The sequence below is a fragment of the Argopecten irradians genome, chromosome 1 (assembly GCF_041381155.1).
Source record: "Argopecten irradians isolate NY chromosome 1, Ai_NY, whole genome shotgun sequence".
Lineage (NCBI taxonomy): Eukaryota > Metazoa > Mollusca > Bivalvia > Pectinida > Pectinidae > Argopecten > Argopecten irradians.
In genome coordinates, this window is record NC_091134.1 from 64,724,404 (window position 1) to 64,746,104 (window position 21,701).

The 21,701-nt window shown below is 36.0% G+C and overlaps 1 protein-coding gene across 3 annotated transcripts in view; it reads right to left on the reverse strand.

The window, feature by feature from the left end:
• Window positions 1–21,701, reverse strand: part of LOC138305432 (uncharacterized) — a 42,594-nt gene extending 20,893 nt beyond the window's left edge. Inside the window, exon 1 of one of the 3 annotated variants that reach the window (XM_069245688.1) lies at window positions 21,528–21,701. In XM_069245688.1, coding sequence (XP_069101789.1) covers window positions 21,528–21,555 — 28 coding nt within the window. In that variant the 5' untranslated portion in view covers window positions 21,556–21,701. Of the gene's footprint in view, window positions 1–410; window positions 469–15,908; window positions 16,120–21,527 lie in introns of those variants that run through there. The other 2 variants (XM_069245656.1, XM_069245672.1) reach the window with 2 other exon arrangements.

Genomic DNA, 21,701 nt, shown 5'->3' on the forward strand with positions numbered 1-21,701 from the left:
GCCTATTGAGGACTGTGTTCCCATAATACACTAACTACTGTATCACTGCGATGTTAGGAGGTAGTTTGTAGCAGTCTGGTAAATAATTACGTCATCCAAACGTTATAAACAAATACTAACAAGATTTTACAACAGCTTCAAGCCATTTTTGGCATACTTATATAACACAAGTGTGTTTCAATTAACATTTTAACTATAGAAATTTCTTTTCATAACTCAATCTTCAAATGCAGTATAATTCATCATAAACTGTTAAAAAGAATACTTCGCACAGTAATACATTTTTGTTACTTCAGACAGTAATAAATCATTTTTATGTACCTCACACACAGAGACGTATTTGTATGGAAGTCATCGTAACGGTCTTGGTAGCCATTTATTACTACTGTACACGAATCAGACCTACATACCTGGATTGTCTTTTTTGTGTTTAATCCTTTTATCAGTAGGCATGACAAATACGATTTGATTAGAAGAGAGAACCTTTGACCATATATTCCTGTAAGAAGTCCACGCAGAATATTCCTTTTCTGTCTCAACAGTCTCACCAATCCATAATCAATAATGTATATTCTTTTCCTTCACAGTGCTAATTCTCAGATGATTCGGAAGTGTTGTCTATAAAATTATCCTATTTTACATTAACAGCTTCCATATATGTCTATTCTTAATTATTTACCCATTATTGCATTCTTCAAGCAAGCGGTACATGCTCTGTTGAACATATTCTTGATAAAGCTTTAAACTGAAGACCAATATTTAGTGATATCCTTCAAGATATTATACATATGCAAGTACGGACTATAATCTCTCACCACTACAGATACATATCTATGAAAAATGTCTTCTCCTTGACAGTAAAATCCACACCTGTATTTATGTTTACGACACAAGAGAATGCCAAGTGGATCCTGATCTGCAAACAAACGGAAGGTGAGGCGAGCTCTCTGTCCTGCAGCTTCCCACATATCAATCAATTTCTTGTTATCTACCTGTAGACTGTACTATATTCCGATCATTAAGGTAAACTCACACTGTCTGATCACCTGTACTACTCTCATTACGATAAATTCACACTTTCTGATCACCTGTACTATAATCATTAAGGTAAACTCACACTCTCTGATCACCTGTACTACAATCATTAAGGTAAACTCACACTGTCTGATAACCTGTACTACTCTCATTAAGGTAAACTCACACTTTCTGATCACCTGTACTACACTCATTAAGGTAAACTCCCACTTTCTGATCACCTGTACTACACTCATTAAGGTAAACTCACTCTTTCTGATCACCTGTACTACTCTCATTAAGGTAAACTCACACTGTCTGATCACCTGTACTACTCTCATTAAGGTAAACTCACACTTTCTAATCACCTGTACTACAATCATTAAGGTAAACTCAAACTTTCTGATCACCTGTACTACTCTCATTAAGGTAAACTCACACTTTCTGATCACCTGTACTACTCTCATTAAGGTAAACTCACTCTTTCTGATCTTCTGTACTACAATCATTAAGGTAAACTCACACTTTCTGATCACCTGTACTACTCTCATTAAGGTAATCTCATACTTTCTGATCACCTATACTACAATCAACAAGAGATCCCAGAGGGATCTTGGCGCCCACCAAAGAATGATCAATGTCTGACAATGGAAAGAGGGATCTTTTCCCTGCTTTTCAAACTTTTTCAAACACACTACATATAAAATTTGAGACAGATCGCTATAGTACTTTCTAAGAAATAGTGGTAACCAACTTCAACAATGAAATCTAAGATGGCGGCCGGTTGCCTATCTTGTTTACCGATCAGTCCCGAAAGGCATTACGCATCAGTCCTATGCACAACTAGAGTACAAGGGGAACCTATGCATGGAATTTGAGAAAGAACCCTTCAGTACTTTCTGAGAAATAGCGATAACAAACTTTAACTATCAAAATCCAAGATGGCCGTCAGTCGGCCATCTTGTTTACCGATCGGTCCCAAAATCCAATATGCACAACTAGGATCCTAGGGGAACCTGTATATGAAAATTGAGAAAGATCCCTTCAGCACTTTTTGAGAAATAGCGGTAACAAACTTTAACTATCAAAATCCAAGATGGCCACCTGTCGGCCATCTTGTTCATCAATCGGTCCCAAAATGCAATATGCACAACTAGGGCCCTAGGAAAACCTATATATGAAATTTGAGAAAGATCCCTTCGGTACTTTTTGAGAAATAGCGGTAACAAACTTTAACTATCAAAATCCAAGATGGCTGCCTGTCGGCCATCTTGTTCACCGATCGGTCCCAAAATGCAATATGCACAACTAGGGTGCTAGGGGAACCTGTATATGAAATTTGAGAAAGATCCCTTCAGTACTTTTTGAGAAATAGCGGTAACAAACTTTAACTATCAAAATCCAAGATGGCTGCCTGTCGGCCATCTTGTTCACCGATCGGTCCCAAAATGCAATATGCACAACTAGGGTGCTAGGGGAACCTGTATATGAAATTTGAGAAAGATCCCTTCAGCACTTTTTGAGAAATAGCGGTAACAAACTTTAACTATCAAAATCCAAGATGGCCACCTGTCGGCCATCTTGTTTACTGATCGATCCCAAAATGCAATATGCACAACTAGGGTCCTAGGGGAACCTTTATATGAAATTTGAGAAAGATCCCTTCAGTACTTTTTGAGAAATAGCGGTAACAAACTTTAATTATCAAAATCCAAGATGGCCGCCTGTCGGCCATCTTGTTCACCAATCAGTCCCAAAATGCAATATGCACAACAAGGGTCCTAGGGGATCATGTATATGAAATTTGAGAAAGATCCCTTCAGCACTTTTTGAGTAATAGCGGTAACAAGCTTTAACTATCAAAATCCAAGATGGCCACCTGTCGGCCATCTTGTTTACCGATCGATCCCAAAATGCAATATGCACAACTAGGGTCCTAGGGGAACCTGTATATGAAATTTGAGAAAGATCCCTTCGGTACTTTTTGAGAAATAGCGGTAACAAACTTTAATTATCAAAATCCAAGATGGCCGCCTGTCGGCCATCTTGTTCACCAATCGGTCCCAAAATGCAATATGCACAACAAGGGTCCTAGGGGATCATGTATATGAAATTTGAGAAAGATCCCTTCAGCACTTTTTGAGTAATAGCGGTAACAAACTTTAACTATCAAAATCCAAGATGGCCGCCTGTCGGCCATCTTGTTCACCGATTGGTCCCAAAATGCAATATGCACAACAAGGGTCTTAGGGGAACCTACATATGAAATTTGAAAAAGATCCCTTTAGCACTTTCTGAGAAATAGCGGTAACAAGAATTGTTAACGGACGGACGGAAGGACGGACGGACCACGGACGAAAGGCGATTTGAATAGCACACCATCTGATGATGGTGGGCTAAAAAGGTAAACTCACACTGTCTGATCACCTGTACTACACTCATTAAGGTAAACTCACTCTTTCTGATCACCTGTACAACAATCATTAAGGTAAACTCACACTTTCTGATCACCTATACTACAATCAAAAAGGTAAACTCACACTCTCTAATCACCTGTACTACTCTCATTAAGGTAAACTCACACTTTCTGATCACCTGTACTACACTCATTAAGGTAAACTCACACTTTCTGATCACCTGTACTACAATCATTAAGGTAAACTCACACTTTCTGATCACGTGTACTACTCTCATTAAGGTAAACTCACACTTTCTGATCACCTGTACTACAATCAAAAAGGTAAACTCACTCTTTCTGATCACCTGTACTACTCTCATTAAGGTAAACTCACACTGTCTGATCACCTGTACTACAATCATTAAGGTAAACTCACACTTTCTGATCATGTGTACTACTCTCATTAAGGTAAACTCATACTGTCTGATCACCTGTACTACAATCATTAAGGTAAACTCACACTGTCTGATCACCTGTACTACAATCATTAAGGTAAACTCACACTTTCTGATCACCTGTACTACTCTCATTAAGGTAAACTCACACTGTCTGATCACCTGTACTACAATCATTAAGGTAAACTCACACTGTCTGATCACCTGTACTACAATCATTAAGGTAAACTCACACTTTCTGATCACCTGTACTACTCTCATTAAGGTAAACTCACTCTTTCTGATCACCTGTACTACTCTCATTAAGGTAAACTCACACTTTCTAATCACCTGTACTACAATCATTAAGGTAAACTCAAACTTTCTGATCACCTGTACTACAGTCATTAAGGTAAACTCACACTTTCTGATCACATGTACAATCATTAAAGTGGTGTTGCACTTTCTAGGGGCCATGGTTGCCGACTGGTCAACAAGAAAAAAATATGTCACAACATGTTACCACAAGCTTTGATCTCCACCTCTGGGTTGCAAGTTTGAATCCCAAGTGGTATGGGGCAGTTGTCAGGTTGGTATTCTATCTCCAGTTATATTAGTCCAGCATTCCTCCACCATCAAGACATGGCACATCCTTAAATGACCCTGGCTGTTAATTTTACAGGACGTTTAATTTTCTGATCACCTACAATTAATCTAGGTAAACTTGCAGAGTATTGCACATATGTGTTTTGGGAGACTGCAGTATGTTCATGTTGTTGTAGAAGCAAGTGTTTAATTGTAGGCCAAAAACATATTGGCAAAGGATGACAACTAATTAACACAAAAAATAATTAATGGGAACAGAAACAATTTCAATCATATTTTGAATACAGAAATAATATCAATAATTGTTTTTATTGAATCCATACATGTTTGACCTTTGTTACAGTGATACTGTGTATATATACTTGGAGATTATCTCATAAAGTATAACTTGATCAATTTCCATCAGTAACACATCCTTAACTTATGCAATTATCTGAAAGAGGAGTCTACCAGGTACACAACAGTACATACTAGTGGATGGATATTAAGATCTTCATTAGTGACTTTAATGTCTGGGTGCCATCACAGCATGCAAGTTAGCCCAAGATAAAAACTAATGCAATGAGTAACCATCATCATGGGGCCAATGGCTAGAAGTCCTACAGTATTAGAGCATGCCTATAATGACTTCCTTTTCTGGAGTCTAATGATCCTGATCAATAGAACCTTGTCCTCAATCTTGTTTCTCTTTTGTCTATAAATCAATGTGTGTTTATTATTAGATTGACTTGGTTCTCATGTTACATTGCCATCTTCCTAAGGAACTTTGTAATTTGGCTTCTAGAACTTCTCATTATAACCTAAAACCATTATACACTATGCACCTACGTTCACACAGCAACAATTGGCCACAAGAAAAAGAAATGAAATAAGAAATAGTCAAGGTTAGGAGAGTATAATGAAAACAGACAGTGTTCAAATCCTCTGAAAATCAATTTTTGAATCAGCCAATTGAGAACTTGATCAGTTATTGCAAAGAAACCTATACATGGCTGCCAATGCCAATGACACTGAATCTGCGATGCCAATTTAAGATGTTGAGTGTTAACTGAAATGTCACTATCTGATTGATGACGACACAAAAAATTGATATATCAAAAACATATATATATAAAGTGTATGTAATTACCTACAGGAAATGTGAAGTTGACATGAAATTCTTTTTAGAAAAGTCAATAATCATTTCTTATGATAAATAATCCTAGAAGACAGAACATAATGTACCTATATATATTATCAGATTTATCAGCTTTACATCACATAAACCACACAATCCAAGCCTTCTGTATGTGATCAAAGCTATATAATTGCTACTGGTTGATTGTATAATGTACTACTAAATGACTTATTCATATAAATTCTCCCCCAATTACATCATCAATTACATTATCAAAGTACTTTGATAATCCTGGCATAAACAATTTACATTGGTCCTTAAGTACTTTGATAATCCTGGCATAAACAATTTACATTGGTCCTTAAGTACTTTGATAATCCTGGCATAAACAATTTACATCATCAAGTACTTTGATACTGTAAACCTCCAGTTAATTTGAACCGCCGGATAGTTCGAACACACAATTTTTTTCCAGAAAAACAGTAATTTTTTAGCTAGTGATAGTTTGAACACTGACTTTTTATAATCAATCCTATTTTGGATAGTTCGAACACGTCAAATTACGAACATAAAAGTAAGATTTTTGTGGGCAAATCGGCGCAATGGGGTCCCCAAAAATGGCGATATATTTTGCATATTGCAACAGTTTTGATGTTTGGAATAAAGATTGTATAAATGATCATTATAATGACCATACTTTAGATAAGTAATGAACATTTTAAGCCACGAATAAAAATTATTTATGCCGATATATCGTACACAAAGCAGCAAGGCCAAATTTTAATCTTAGGCCCCGACAATGTATATTTAAATTCGCTTTACCTGATGGAAACACGTGGAAGAAATCGCCAATGTTTATAAGTCCAATCTAGATACGGATATCAGTTTAAGTCGACATTAAAATATGCATTCAATCTATCTTTAATCAGCCAATCAAGGTGTTAAATTACCTGTTTACATGTGCCTCACACTGGCTTGGACAGGCCAGTTATGAGGTGTCACAGCGAGCATCAAAAGCCAGCCGCTAAGTCACAGCAAGTGGGTGTGATAATACATATTCAGCTCCAGCCAAAACAATCCACGTGTCAGGTAATTGAACAATAGATACGTAGCTTTTCATCAGGTTAAAACTAGTTACGTAATTTTAGAAGCAGACAATATGCAATAGGGTTTTGGACAATCTGACAATCACAGTGCGATTGAGACCTAATTTTACGAAATGAATGTAAACAAATATTTTCAACAGCAGTTTCGTAAATGCAACCGGATTTTCTTTACCTGTAACTAAACAAGAGATCCCAGAGGGATCTTGGCGCCCACCAAAGAATGATCTATGTCTGACAACAGAAAGAGGGATCTTTTCCCTGCTTTTCAAACTTTTACTACATACTATATATGAACCTTGAGAAAGATCCTTTCAGTACTTTCTGAGATATGTAGCAGTAACAAACTTCAATTATCAAAATTCAAGATGGCTACCTGTCGATCATCTTGCTGACCGATCTGTCCCAAAATGCAATATGCACAACTAGGGTCGTAGGGGAACCTACATATGAAATTTGAGAAAGATTCCTTCAGTACTTTCTGGGAAATAGTGTTAACAAACTTTAACTATCAAAATCCAAGATGGCCGTCAGTCGGTCGGCCATCTTGTTGACTGATTGGTCCCAAAATGCAATATGCACAACTAGGGCCTAGGAGAACCAACATATGAAATTTGAGAAAGATCCCTTCAAAACTTCCTGAGAAATAGCGGTAACAAACTTTAACTATCAAAATCCAAGATGGCCGCCAGTCGGCCATCTTGTTGACCAATGGGTCCCAAAATGCAATATGCACAACTAGGGCCCTAGGAGAACCAACATATGAAATTTGAGAAAGATCCCTTCAAAACTTTCTGAGAAATAGCGGTAACAAACTTTAACTATCAAAATCCAAGATGGCCTCCAGTCGGCCATCTTGTTGACCGATTGGTCCCAAAATGCAATATGCACAACTAGGGCCCTAGGGGTACCTACATGTGAAATTTGAGAAAGATCCCTTAAGTACTTTCTGAGAAATAGCGGTAACAAACTTTAACTATCAAAATCCAAGATGGCCGCCAGTCGGCCATCTTGTTGACCGATTAGTCCCAAAATGCAATATGCACAACAAGGGCCCTAGGGGAACCTACATGTGAAATTTGAGAAAGATCCCTTCAAAACTTTCTGAGAAATAGCGGTAACAAACTTTAACTATCAAAATCCAAGATGGCCGCCAGTCGGCCATCTTGTTGACCGATTGGTCCCAAAATGCAATATGCACAACAAGGGCCCTAGGGGAACCTACATGTGAAATTTGAGAAAGATCCCTTCTGTACTTTCTGAGAAATAGCGGTAACAAGAATTGTTAACGGACGGACGGACGGACGGAAGGATGGACGGAAGGACGGACGGACGGACGGACGGACGACGGACCACAGACGAAAGGCGATTTGAATAGCCCACCATCTGATGATGGTGGGCTAAAAAAGTAAATAAATAAATTTACGTTTTTACGAAATATAACAAAGATCTAAATAGATTTTCTAAGGTTTAAATAAAGTTTCTATCTCAGTTAACGGACGTCAATGTAAATTATAGGCCGCGATCGTGAACGGTGCTGTTTGGGGCATTGTCCACGTGCACATATGCATGCTGCTTCTGCTACGCAATTAATTATAAATTCACCAATTAAATGCTCATGTTTATGAGAAAATGATTGAATATATTATCTTCAGGAAACTAAATACTTTCCCTATAGATTTTCTGCCTTACATTGCTTATGCCAAGTACATCGGTACTCAAAACTGGTTTTTACAGATTTCAACTCGGATAGTTCGAACTCACGATTTTTTCCTGAAGCTTAATTTCGGATAATTCAAACTGGTCCATCAATATTTATTTAATTTTGTTCGAGCTAACCTAACGTTTACCATAATCCTGGCATAAACAATTTTCATCATTAAGTACTTAGATAATCCTGGCATAAACAATTTACATTATCAAGTACTTTGATAACTCTGGCATAAACAATTTTCATCATCAAGCACTTAGATAATCCTGGCATAAACAATTTACATCATCAAGTACTTTGATAATCTTGGCATAAATAATTTACATCACCAAGTGCTTTGATAATCCTGGCATAAACAATTTAATCAGTGGCTAAACACTGTGATAATTGTACTTACTGTCGTAGTAAACCAAGACCCTTAGTCTTATAATTATGTAATTAAAATGCAATTGAATTTACAGTTGACTTTTTTATTTTCAAATTTTATGAGGTTCCAATATTACCCATCTTAACAAGAGGCCCATGGGCCTTAACGGTCATCTGACTCATGGCACAAAACAACAAAGTCACAGTATAAAGTATTAGTTAACGATTAATATAAACAATACAAGGAACTCCTTAGTTGAATATGTAAGTTTCTGAAAAAGGTAAATGTCATTTGTTGAACAAACTTGGTAGCCCTTCATCCAAATATGGTCGAAACCCATTCAAGGATTAATATAAGGAGGAGTCAGATTTTAAAGCCAAATTTCAGCAAAGCTCCCATTTTGGACCTCGGTCATACTATCCCCATGGGTCTTACCTCGGTCCTTTATAAAATATGATTGTCCTTACCTAAAGTTCCCCCTTCTGAATCAATTAAAACCACTATAGACCAATTTTCATTAAGATCGGAGACTGAAACCTTAAAACAGGAAGTGGGCCAGCGGCCATCTTGGAATACCAAAATCTTTAAGAAATTTTTTGCATGTTGTTCGGCATCAATTAAAACCCCTATAGACCAATTTTCATTGAGATCGGAGACTGAAACCTTAAAACAGGAAGTGGGACAGCGACCATCTTGGAATACCAAAATCTTTACGAAAATGTTTGCATGTTGTTCGGCATCAATTAAAACCCCTATAGACCAATTTTCATTGAGATCGGAGACTGAAACCTTAAAACAGGAAGTGGGCCAGCGGCCATCTTGGAATACCAAAATCTTTACGAAAATGTTTGCATGTTGTTCGGCATCAATTAAAACCCCTATAGACCAATTTTCATTGAGATCGGAGACTGAAACCTTAAGACAGGAAGTGAGCCAGCTAAAATTAAGAAAATTTGCCCTTTTTGGGCCCCACCCCTCAGTTCCTAGGGTTCATACCAGACTCATTTATATAAAATATAATTGTGTTTCCCAAATGATGCTTCACACCAAATATGGATAAAATTCATCCAAGGATGGAGGAGGAGTAGGATTTTAAACAAGGTTCATACAGAAATCAAGATATGAAATTCAAGGCTTTTCAAGGCCTTTTCAAGGCTTTTGATGATAAAATTCAAGGCCCTTATAGCAATAATATAAGCATAAGAATTTCATATTGACAAGAAAATAAAAATGTTTCTTTCATTCTTCTCACATTAATCCTTTATATTGATGATATCTGACGAATTTGCAGACAGTTTTAAGTGAACAAATAATTTGAGAAATTTCAATCTAACCATCACATCATTGACATTACAGATGCTTCAAAATTTCTCTAACTTTCCTATACATCGCTATATCTAACTCATAACCAACCCCTTTCACCCTATCTCAACATCTGTAAGAAGGTCCCGATCTTTTGGAGATTGTACCGTCTCAAAATACCGATATTTAACTATGATTTTACCATCTAAAATTGCCGATCTTTAACTATGAATTGCCATGAACAATATCTAAAGAATACCATTAAACTAATCCAATTCACTGTCAGAATTTAATACGATATCAAAATGCAGTCATCATTATTGTCCTCACCTTCTGACGATAGCCAGGCTCCCCGCCATGTTTTTGTAGCCGGCTAGTGATGCTGACTGATCCAGCTCAGATATCTGTCTATATCTTATTAATACTTATAATTAACCCCTCATAAATAACAAACCCACAGAAGACCCTGATTCTTCTTTTATTAGATAGTGATAAAACCAGATGTGTTCCGAGTATCATATTACTGATAACAGGTGGTACATTCTAGAGACTCCACAAACGTCATTTTCATTTTGTTGTCAATATGCCGTGATAAGCGTGGTAAGGGTTAAGAAAATTTTTAACGATTTTTCTGCTATCAACCACCAAAATTAGAAGATGTCTGTGATAGATTAAGTAAATTCAAGGCCTATAATTATGTTTTCAAGGCTATACAACCATTTTTCAAGGCCTTTCAAGGCCAGATATCAATTTCAAGGCCTTTCAAGGCAGACACTCAAAATTCAAGGCCTTTTCAAGCCTCTGCGAACCCTGTTAAAGCTAAAATTAAGAAAATTTCCCCATTTGGGGCCCCACCTCTCAGCCCCTAGGGGTCGGACCAGGCTCATTTATATCAAATATGATTGTCCGTCCCCAATGATGTTTCATACCAAATATGGATGAAATCCATCCAAGGATGAAGGAGGAGTAGGATTTTAAAGCTAAAATTAAGAAAATTTGCCCATTTGGGGCCCCACCCCTAAGCCCCTAGGGGTTGGACCACGCTCATTTACATCAAATATGATTATCCTTCCCCAATAATGTTTTACACTAAATATAGATGAAATCCATCCAAGGAAGGAGGAGTAGGATTTTAAAGCTAAAATTAAGAAAATTTGCCCTTTGGGGGCCCCACCCCTCAGCCCCTAGGGGTTGGACCACGCTCATTTATATAAAATATGATTGTCCGTCCCAAATAATGTTTCACACCAAATATGGATGAAATCCATCCAAGGATGAAGGAGAAGTAGGATTTTAAAGCTAAAATTAAGAAAATTTGCCTTTTTGGGGCCCTACCCCTCAGCCCCTAGGGGTCGGACCAGGCTCATTTATATAAAATATGATTGTCCATCCCAAATGATGTTTCACACCAAATATGGATGAAATCCATCCAAGGATGAAGGAGGAGTAGGTTTTTAAAGCTAAAATTAAGAAAATTTGCCCTTTTGGGGCCCCACCATTCAGCCCCTAGGGGTCGGACCAAGCTCATTTATATAAAATATGATTGTCCTTCATCAATAATGTTTCACACCAAATATGGATGAAATCCATCCAAGGATGAAGGAGGAGTAGGATTTTAAAGCTAAAATAAGAAAATTCGCCCTTTTGGGGCCCCACCATTCAGCCCCTAGGGATCGGACCAGGCTCATTTATATAAAATATGATTGTCCATCACAAATGATGTTTCACACCAAATACGGATGAAATCCATCCAAGGATGAAGGAGGAGTAGGTTTTAAAGCTAAAATTAAGAAAATTTGCCCTTTTGGGGCCCCACCATTCAGCCCCTAGGGGTCGGACCAAGCTCATTTATATAAAATATGATTGTCCTTCATCAATAATGTTTCACACCAAATATGGATGAAATCCATCCAAGGATGAAGGAGGAGTAGGATTTTAAAGCTAAAATTAAGAAAATTTCCCCTTTTGTGGCCCCGCCCCTCTGACCCTAGGGGTCGGACCAGGCTCATTTATATAAAATATGATTGTCCTTCCCTAATGAAGTTTCACACCAAATATGGATGAAATCCATCCAAGGATGAAGGAGGAGTAGGATTTTAAAGCTAAAATTAAGAAAATTTGCCCTTTTGAGGCCCTGCCCCTCTGACCCTAGGGGTCGGACCAAGCTCATTTATATAAAATATGATTGTCCTTCCCCAATGCAGTTTCACACCAAATATGGATGAAATCCATCCAAGGATGAAGGAGGAGTAGGCTTTTAAAGCTTAAAATAAGAAAATTTGCCCTTTTGGTGCCCCACCCCTCAGCCCCTAGGGGTCGGACTAGGCTCATTTATAGAAAATATGATTGTCCTTCCCTAATGATGCTTCAAACTAAATATGGATGAAATCCATCAAAGGATGAAGGAGGAGTAGGCTTTTGTATAAATAGTCTTACGCACGACGCACGGCGGACGGCGCACGGCGGACGGCGCACGGCGCACGACGACGGACAAAACACGATGACAATAGGTCATCCTGACCTTCGGTCAGATGACCTAAAAATAAATAGGGAATATATGTATCATTCGTTTCATACCCATATTTTTGGTACTACATATAAACATGTACCAACATTTTTGTTGTGAAATGTCAATACAACCAAATTTTCAAGCAATTTAAAAAAAACTGAAGAAAAAAGCATGGTTCTAACACTAATTTCTGAGAGTTTCATAGCTAGAACTTACAGATGATTTCTATAAAATTTGATATATAACCATGAACCTACTTGATTGCAATTACTGTATGTATTTAATCATTGCAGTAATTGATTCCATTTATCAATTTTTAAATCTAGATTTACCATATTGAAGTTAATGAAAGTGGTGAGCAATTTTTAATTTGACGTCTTGTGTTATTTTATAAACTGAAAAGATAATTAGCTGTTGGTAAAAACATAAAAACCTCACCACTTACCTTGCTTAATTAACATGGTTTCAGTTTAGAAATTATTCCCAACATCCACGCAACCAATGTAAGAAATTAATGAAGTATAATACTTTAAGTGAAATTAAGTCTGTAATAGATTTTAAATTTTAATATCTTTTATTGTATGGGTACCTAACCAGTGGTTAAGCAGCTATTTAATGTCGATTGCACAAAACCAATTCAGACTTAGACAGATTAATTATTTGCGCAGTTCATTGGAGTGTCACAATAAACTGGCAATTAGGTCACATTTCAAGGGAATTTCTAATCCCATTGAAATGCGTATCTGACCTATGACCTTTACAAAAGGTAAGATAAAAATAAATGACACCTTCTATCTTCAGTAAATGTTGTGTAACATTATCATTTTGGGAGTTAACATTATTATCTTGGGAGTTAACAATGTATATCCACCTAGAACATAAGAAAATGTTTGCATTGCTCGATAATCATGTTCTGAAAAGGTAATATTAACCTACAGATATCACCTGTATTGCTATGTTACAATGTAAACACAGTGTAAACATGCTGAAGATACCTGTCCGAAGTTCAGAGTAAATACAGTAATACACAGGGAAAGTGAGGTGACCGATACACAAGGAATTACTATTTAATGTGTTGTGGGAGGAAACCAATTGCCACTACCTCAATTTAGTGATTCGAGCGCTGATGAGCAATTATGTATGATTAGACTGTGATGATTGAACCCATAAACGTAAATTAGTGCTGAATCAAATCAAATGGCATTTTGCCATTGGTGAATTTGATAGCGATCATATAAGCTTTATTTGCACGGATTTCTCAATACAACTTCACAAATAACTTCTTTACAACTATAGCTGAGCACTATGATGAATTTTAATAGATATATATATGAAAATTGACATAGTTTCTTCAACTTACTTTAATAATATAATATACTTTCGTTTGGAATTCTTTTAACAAATCACATTATTTTGGTTTTCACAGTGACACTACTGTGCTATAAAATTAATAAGGAAAGTTTTGTAGTTTTAAATGGCAATGACACCAATTCATACAATCCATCAAATTATGGCCTTCTAATATATCCTGACAGTTAGACATAGATACCGTATTTTCCCTATTAAGAACGCCTCCTCTAATAAGGGCGCCCCCATGTTTTTTGCTGAAAAAAATCAACTAATTGCATACAATTTTTGTGCCAGATGGTGACGATTTGTCTTTGCAGACACTAAAAAAATACTGTTTCACATCAATCTGATGCTTAACAGATATCCTATCAGCTTGTATAAGCACTAAATTTATTGCATAGGGCAACTTAGGACATCTTTGCCAAGTGTTAACACATAGAAACAGCGAGAACGCAATGTTCTAAACAAAACATGTCACTTGAATGCCCCACACACGTGTATGGATGAAGACTAACTGGCCACAACATTTTAGCGATGTCTATACAGGTTTTATGAATACTTACTGTTTATCTATAATAAAGGTTCCTAAATAACAGGAATGTTATCATTTTTAAGCATTTTATTGTGTGCTCTTGTCGGTAATTCCCATCTGCCACAAAACGAAAGTAGCGATTGAAAGCACCGTCGCCATTTTGTGTACGCATGGTAAACAAACAGGCTAACATGAAATGTCAAAATGCTGTGAAACAGACATATTTAACCAATGTTTAATACTTCTGGTGCATACATTTCTTCATAGTTATGTAATTTTAATACTTACTTGAATTGACTTCAAAACGTAAGTTGGTTATAGTAAGTTTCAGAAAAATACGAAACTAAAAGCAAGATGACTATAGTCTGTTTCAGAAAAAAACCATCTAAAAATGGTCTCAAATAACGGCGCCCCCCCCCCCCCCCCCCCCCCCCTGGCCATTTACCTGCGCCCGGTGCCCTCATTAGGGAAAATACGGTATGTACTAATCCAATCATTCAAAGAGACTACAAACAGCTTATCAGCCTATTGTTCATTTTTAAATATATAATTCCATCAAACTTTTATCCATTGTTAATATCATGAGATTCTATTTACTAACCTCAAAATACCAATCCAATAAATTGTTTATATAATGAAGGGTATTCTTCAGACATAAAACTTTGATTCAAATACAACTTGATGATATTCTGCCATGCCTATATAGACAAAGTGATAATACCTGTACGACTAGTCAACAGATACAGTTTAGTGTGTTACCCATTGTAAAATATTAGCCAGATTATTACAATATACCTATAGGTTGTGCCAAAATCAGGGTATAATTAACCATGGAATATTCCTGTTAATGTATCATTAAGTGCACATAGCTTTGTAACCAATACCAATATTGTAGTGTATGATGATACATTAGAGTCAAACCAGAACACTCGACCATTCCAAACCAGTTTTTAAAACAAACCTTAAGTAAAATGAAATATGAAGTTACAAGTTCAGGGCCTATTCTGTAGTGCATTTAGGGATAGATATTACAGGCCACCAATCCCAATCCAAAATAGTAATATTTTTTTCTCATTTGGTGACTATATTTCAGAATTGATATTTCGGATTTCTATTGTAAAGCTATAAATGCACGGTATTTAAACAGGTCTATGTGTCTAGATCTACATACAGTTATCCATACTGGCAGTAAATCATTTCCATTCAATCATGAAGTACAAGCTAATTAAGACCTTTATATTGTTACTACCAGATTGACGATCATATACAAACTGAATCAAGTAATATACATAAACATTCCAGACATTATCAGTATTACAGTCCATAACCAAGCAATCTGAATTAATGACCTTAATTACCACATTAATGTAACATTTTCATAACAAGTTTCAACATACTTCAAATAAAACCAAATAAATAGCCAAATTCAAAGCCTAATTATATAAAAGATAGCTTATAGATTTACCTGATGTTTCTTGAGAGATAAGATTTTCTGTTTCTGGTTCTGTGACTGGACGAGTTTGTATCACAACTTGACAAACTTGTGTTGTGTCGGAACGTTTTTGTAGAGTACAACCCATGGACTTTCAACATTTGCCTTCATTTGAAATTCCAAATCACAGCCCACAAACACAAGGTACTGATAAATAAATCAATACTTAAAAGTTGGACACAAGACAACACTTCAATGATTAAATCAAACCTGGACTAACACTGTACAAGGTATATATTGTTATCAACGTAGAAATGCACATATATACTTCCAATTTGTTCACTAAAGCCATCAAACTGGTTCTAACACCTTTATAAAAACAAGCTTTGATACATTTATAAGATCGGAAATGTCATCTAGATCATTGTTACATTTCAACAAATCTTTTAAAGCCCACAATAACCGCCCAGCTGATTCCAAACAAAAACACAGATAGTACACCCCCATATAATCCCAAAGTATATGATGACCTAAGTAGTACTACAATCCATTTATTTTATCTGTAAATATAGGCAAACTGCTGCTATTTATTATAAGACCCACTATTGGAAGTCACTGGGGTGTAGATTTAGAACAATAAACTGGTGACTTAAGGTGCTTGTCATACCGTCATGCTTTACTTTATAACATAGACGGTATGGACAAAGTCAATGTTCTGATGGTTTTGGAAAGTTGACACATATACAATGGTGACAATATTAAATGTAAACAATCCCTTTGTCAATAGGAAAAACAGGGTTGAATTTTCAAATTGAGAGCCTATCTAGGAAACAATGAATCCATCTTGACACCAATATCCAACTAAAATTTGAACAAGTGATCCCAGAGAGATCTTGGCACCCATCTTTGAATGATCTATGTTGGTGAAAGGAAACAGGGATGTTATTGTTTTATCTGTTTTTCCCTTCTTTTTCTCTTCCTTTGAAGTATTTGGTACCATCACTGACTCAGGGAAACTACATACAATTATCAAAATCCACACCGTCTTCCTTTCTAATCAATCCCAAATTGTGATATGCGTAAGAATATATAATTGTTATGTAAGACCACCTAAATAATGTGACCACTTTTTCCTTGTCCCCTGAATAGGTCTTTATTGACAGGGTTGTGACTGTATATGGAATATAGGTGAGCCTACAATACGTGTACATGGATCTATGGAATAGGTGAGCCTACAGTACGTGTACATAGATCTATGGAATAGGCGAGCCTATATATATATATATAGCTACCTGTCCATGAAATAGCAGTGTTTTTCCTGCCAATATTGGGGGCCGAAACTCGGTCCCATTCCCAATTGTATTTCTTTTCCCAAATCGATGTCTAAATTTCCCAATCAGTGAGTTGACACGCATTTTGTGTGACAAAACAAAAAGAATTCCATAAATCACAAGCCTGAATGCTGTATTTTAGTATATACATTCTTAGACTGGTTCTTAGGGAAGCATGATTGTTTATTTCTACCTTTTCCAAAATTTTCATAAACATCGTTCAAATTTTCCCACTTTTATCGCACAAAAATTTTCACAAGGTGGCAATTTCCCAAAATATCCAGGAAAAGCACTGAATTGGTGAGCCTACCTGTACATGGAATACCGTAGGTAAGCCTACCTGTGTATTGAATATATGAGCCTACCTGTATATTGGATAAGAGATCCTACCTTTATATTGAATAGGTGAGCCAACCTGTATATTGAATTGGTGAGCTTACTTGTTAGTGGTGGGCCGATTATCGATTATAATCGATAATTAGGGCCGATTATTGATAATTGATCAATTGAAGCAAATCTAAGCGACAATCGATTACAAAAAAACTAAATCGATTAGTGAAATTTACGCTGTATTCTGGAATCAAAACCGGACGTTGTTTTTAGTTTTTAGTTAATAGGGTTACGTAAACGCTTGACCTTACATGCATACCTGTAAAGCGTACAAGTGACCCAGACGCTGTACACAAAATGGACAACGAACTGTATTATCACCCAGGAGCCAGCTCCTCGCGAGTGTGGCAATATTTCGGGTTTAAAAAAATTAAAGATGGCCCTCCAAATAAGGAGAATTTGGATATGAAATCGGCATTGTGCCGCGTGTGTCTTAAATCATATGCAAATAAAGGTAAGTTGATGTCAAATCGTCCGTGCGTCAGGACTTACAGGACAATATATATCTATATAAAAGATTTTATTTACAAACAAACAGACTGACACCTTCTCTGTTTGATACACCTAGCGTTGCACACATTTATTACTTAATGTGTCTACGTATGTACAAATGTAAATAATTTCTAATTTGAAACTAATTTTGACTACACACCATTTTGATATTCCCTTCTATAGATGAACTAAATTAGCCTTCGGCGATCGCAACCAATTATAGCGACTGACCAAAGGGTCATTCAGACAATACGCCTAGATATTGTCCCTTTAGTTTATCTGTATATATATATTCTATATGTGTTCATTGTTTATGTTTTTGTGTACGTCCGTGACCGTCCTTAACATGTAATTTTATTTGCTCTTCTTGTGTCTTGACAAAGGGGCAGATCGCCTCGAAAATTCGACAATCTTTTGTTCACACTGTTAGACTTACTTCTTTGCACTATATTTACTACTTTAAGTAATTCGTATCCAACAGACATATGTCTATATAAGGATCCAGTGTTATATGAAAAATAACTGTTGATATTACTTCATTGACCCATATATATATACAATACTTTCTGAGAAATAGTGATAACAGGAATGTTTTATTGATGTGTGAAGTTCCGATTTCTTACAATATAGGAGAGAGAGAGCCAAGACAAGCTTATCAAATTATTGGATCATTTGCCATTTTGCACATGTATATATGTTAAAGACCTAATTTATATGTTAAAGGTCAAAAAGAAGGTCAGAGTGATCTGGTTCTGGTACAAGACACATAAACTCACCTATGTACATGTAGACTCATATTGGGCCTAATGGCATATATATATCAAGCTGAATTAGTATAGGAGAGAAAGTATGGACAGGCTTTTTCTAACATTTTATTAAATTTTGCGGTGATTGTACCTTGCCATCCTTTTCTGGATATTCTCATATTACTAGAATTTAGTATGATGACACATTTACCACAGGATTTTGGTGTTCTGTCAACTCCTGCAGATGTACATGTGCCTATTTTAGTCTATACCCAGTATGTGGCTGTATTTGAGATTTGGTCTAACCAATGTGTTTGTGTACTTTCATGGTGATAAATAACTTCTGGATGAGATAGATTGCTTTATTATAAAGGTATCCTATAAAGAATTCAGTGATAAATCTAGGTTTTGAAAAGTACCAAGTACAGCCTCAGGATATAGACAAGTCTCGGGAAACCAGAAACTTGCTATAACACTCAACCCCACACTTTAACTGTTTTAATATACTGATACATACAAAAGCTATGATTAGACTAAAAATGTATTTCTCTCCTGTCATGTACGGCCATGGTCATTATATAGAGATTGAGAGAATTTTACATTGTAATAGATCTACATAATCTTACCTTCAAACATTCAAATTATTCTGAGAAGATAATGTGAAACCATGTCCGTGATAATTTGATTCCGCTATGATTTCTCATTACAGAGGACTCCACATAATCGTATAACGGTTATTTGAATATTTCGGTTATTTGTATAAAATTTTGCGATGCTGATTTTTTCCGGTTATTCAAATAAAATATTTGGGAAATTCTAAAAATAAAATTGAATATTTATCAATTTTGCAATTATATTTTTAGCGAAATTCGCCAATATATGTAACAAGATACTTCGCTTTTACTAGAAATCATCAAGCTGACAGATTAACGTTATCCTATGGCTTGTTATTTTATGCATGAATCTGCAAAGGTATTCGACGCCGTTACGATTTACATCAGCAGCGATAGATCATTACTTTAGTATAATCACTGACTAAAGCATATAATTAAAGCATTTGCACTTTCAAATATGTTTATTTATTAACATAATGTACCTTAGTTGCGATCCGTTGGAGAAACCATGCTTCCTTACAACAATCGCCATTCATGAGTAGTCTCCTTCAACCAGAGTCTTGTTGACTACGCCACACGTGTTTATCAAGCGTCTCGTTGAACGAAACATAAAAGCATGCAAGCAAAGTCAGCGTGCAATGACTACCACAAGTTTCGTATGTAATATTATGGATACAAAATATACTTGCTACGTCGTTTCATTGCTACTTGAACATGCATTAATTTGTCAAGCTATTCGCCGTATCGATCAACAATAATACAGGAAGAATTCTCAAAACACATTTAGGTCCAATGAACGCATAGCTTCATACACATGTGTCAAAACAACACTGCTAGTTAATCACCAATTTGAAGTTTTAATCATGATCGTAAGCTCATTTTGCCAGGCAAATGTACGTAAATTTGTTTATTATTTAGGTTCAGAATTGCAGACACAAATTCAATCCTGTTTAGCTGTTTTTCAAAGATTCACGTGTCGAACTAACATAAACAAGAATCTAATATTGGAATATTATTTGTTATTAAACAATTAAAATTGATTTACAACTTCAAAAAAAATTACTTGTTGTTCGTTTTAAGTGTAAATAATTATCGTATTTATCAAGTAAATGAAACGATATCTATTTGCCTGTTCACATACATGTATGTGGTGGATCAAACGGAGGTGCAAAATGCCATCTCCGCCAATTCGAATACTCCGGTTATTTGAATATTTTCTTCTGGAAAATGACTTATTCAAATAAGCGGAATCCTCTGTATTTCAACATATTATACCACTATTATACCAATAATACTAAATTTATATACAAGCTGCTCGGAAACTAGCTCCGCCAAATTGTTATGCCGTCTGGCAACTGATGGCTTCATCGGAAACAAGTCCTGCCCATCTCGAATCTGATTGGTTAGACGGGAAAAGTCCGAGTGTGTGATAGCTTCCAAGAGTGTGTTAGTTCGAAAGACAAACAAACAGCTTAGTGAGGGTTTTCGGAAAAAGTAGGGAGCTAGTCAATTTAACCAAGTAACTTTTATTTAGTCTAAATAAAGTAGAGGTATATTAACACAGGATATCATCTTTTGGTGTTATTCCATCACCTATAGACACAATAGCCCTGTACAAACGTTATTGTTAGGTAACACACGGTCAGGAATTAGACTCATTATTAATTATACAATGTAAATATATCCTAGATTCTAAATTTTCTAAATAATTCACAATTTAGTGCGTAGTAATACTTCCAGTGAGTTTCTTCCTTGAAATGTTACAGTACTGATAGCACACTTCTACTCATTAGGCCATTTCAGTATTTTCACAAAATATTCTCTCGAGTTTCAAAAGTTATTTTTAGATAGGCCTAATTTTATTGTTACAGTTTCTGACAGTCTTGTCAGAAACATTAAAACAAGGCAGTTACTATTGTTGTGCTGCATTCTAAAAAATAAAGCTTTACCTCTCAAGGATCAGTGAAGGACTTGCTAGACAGCTGAAAGGAAGTGTGATTTGTATTTCAACACTATAACATTCACCAAAATTACGGTTATCAGGGCATTTGTACGCAACAGAATGGAAATAATACTCACCCTGCTGAGGGTTCCCGTTGTTCCTCATTTATATTTCGTTGTCATCACATTTGAGGAGAAATCTGGTATTTGAAGATCCCTTTATAAGTGAAATTTCACTAGACAAGCACCACTGACAGTTGTATCAATCGTCTGCCATAACACGATTCCACGAAAACGAGGCGACAGGAATGT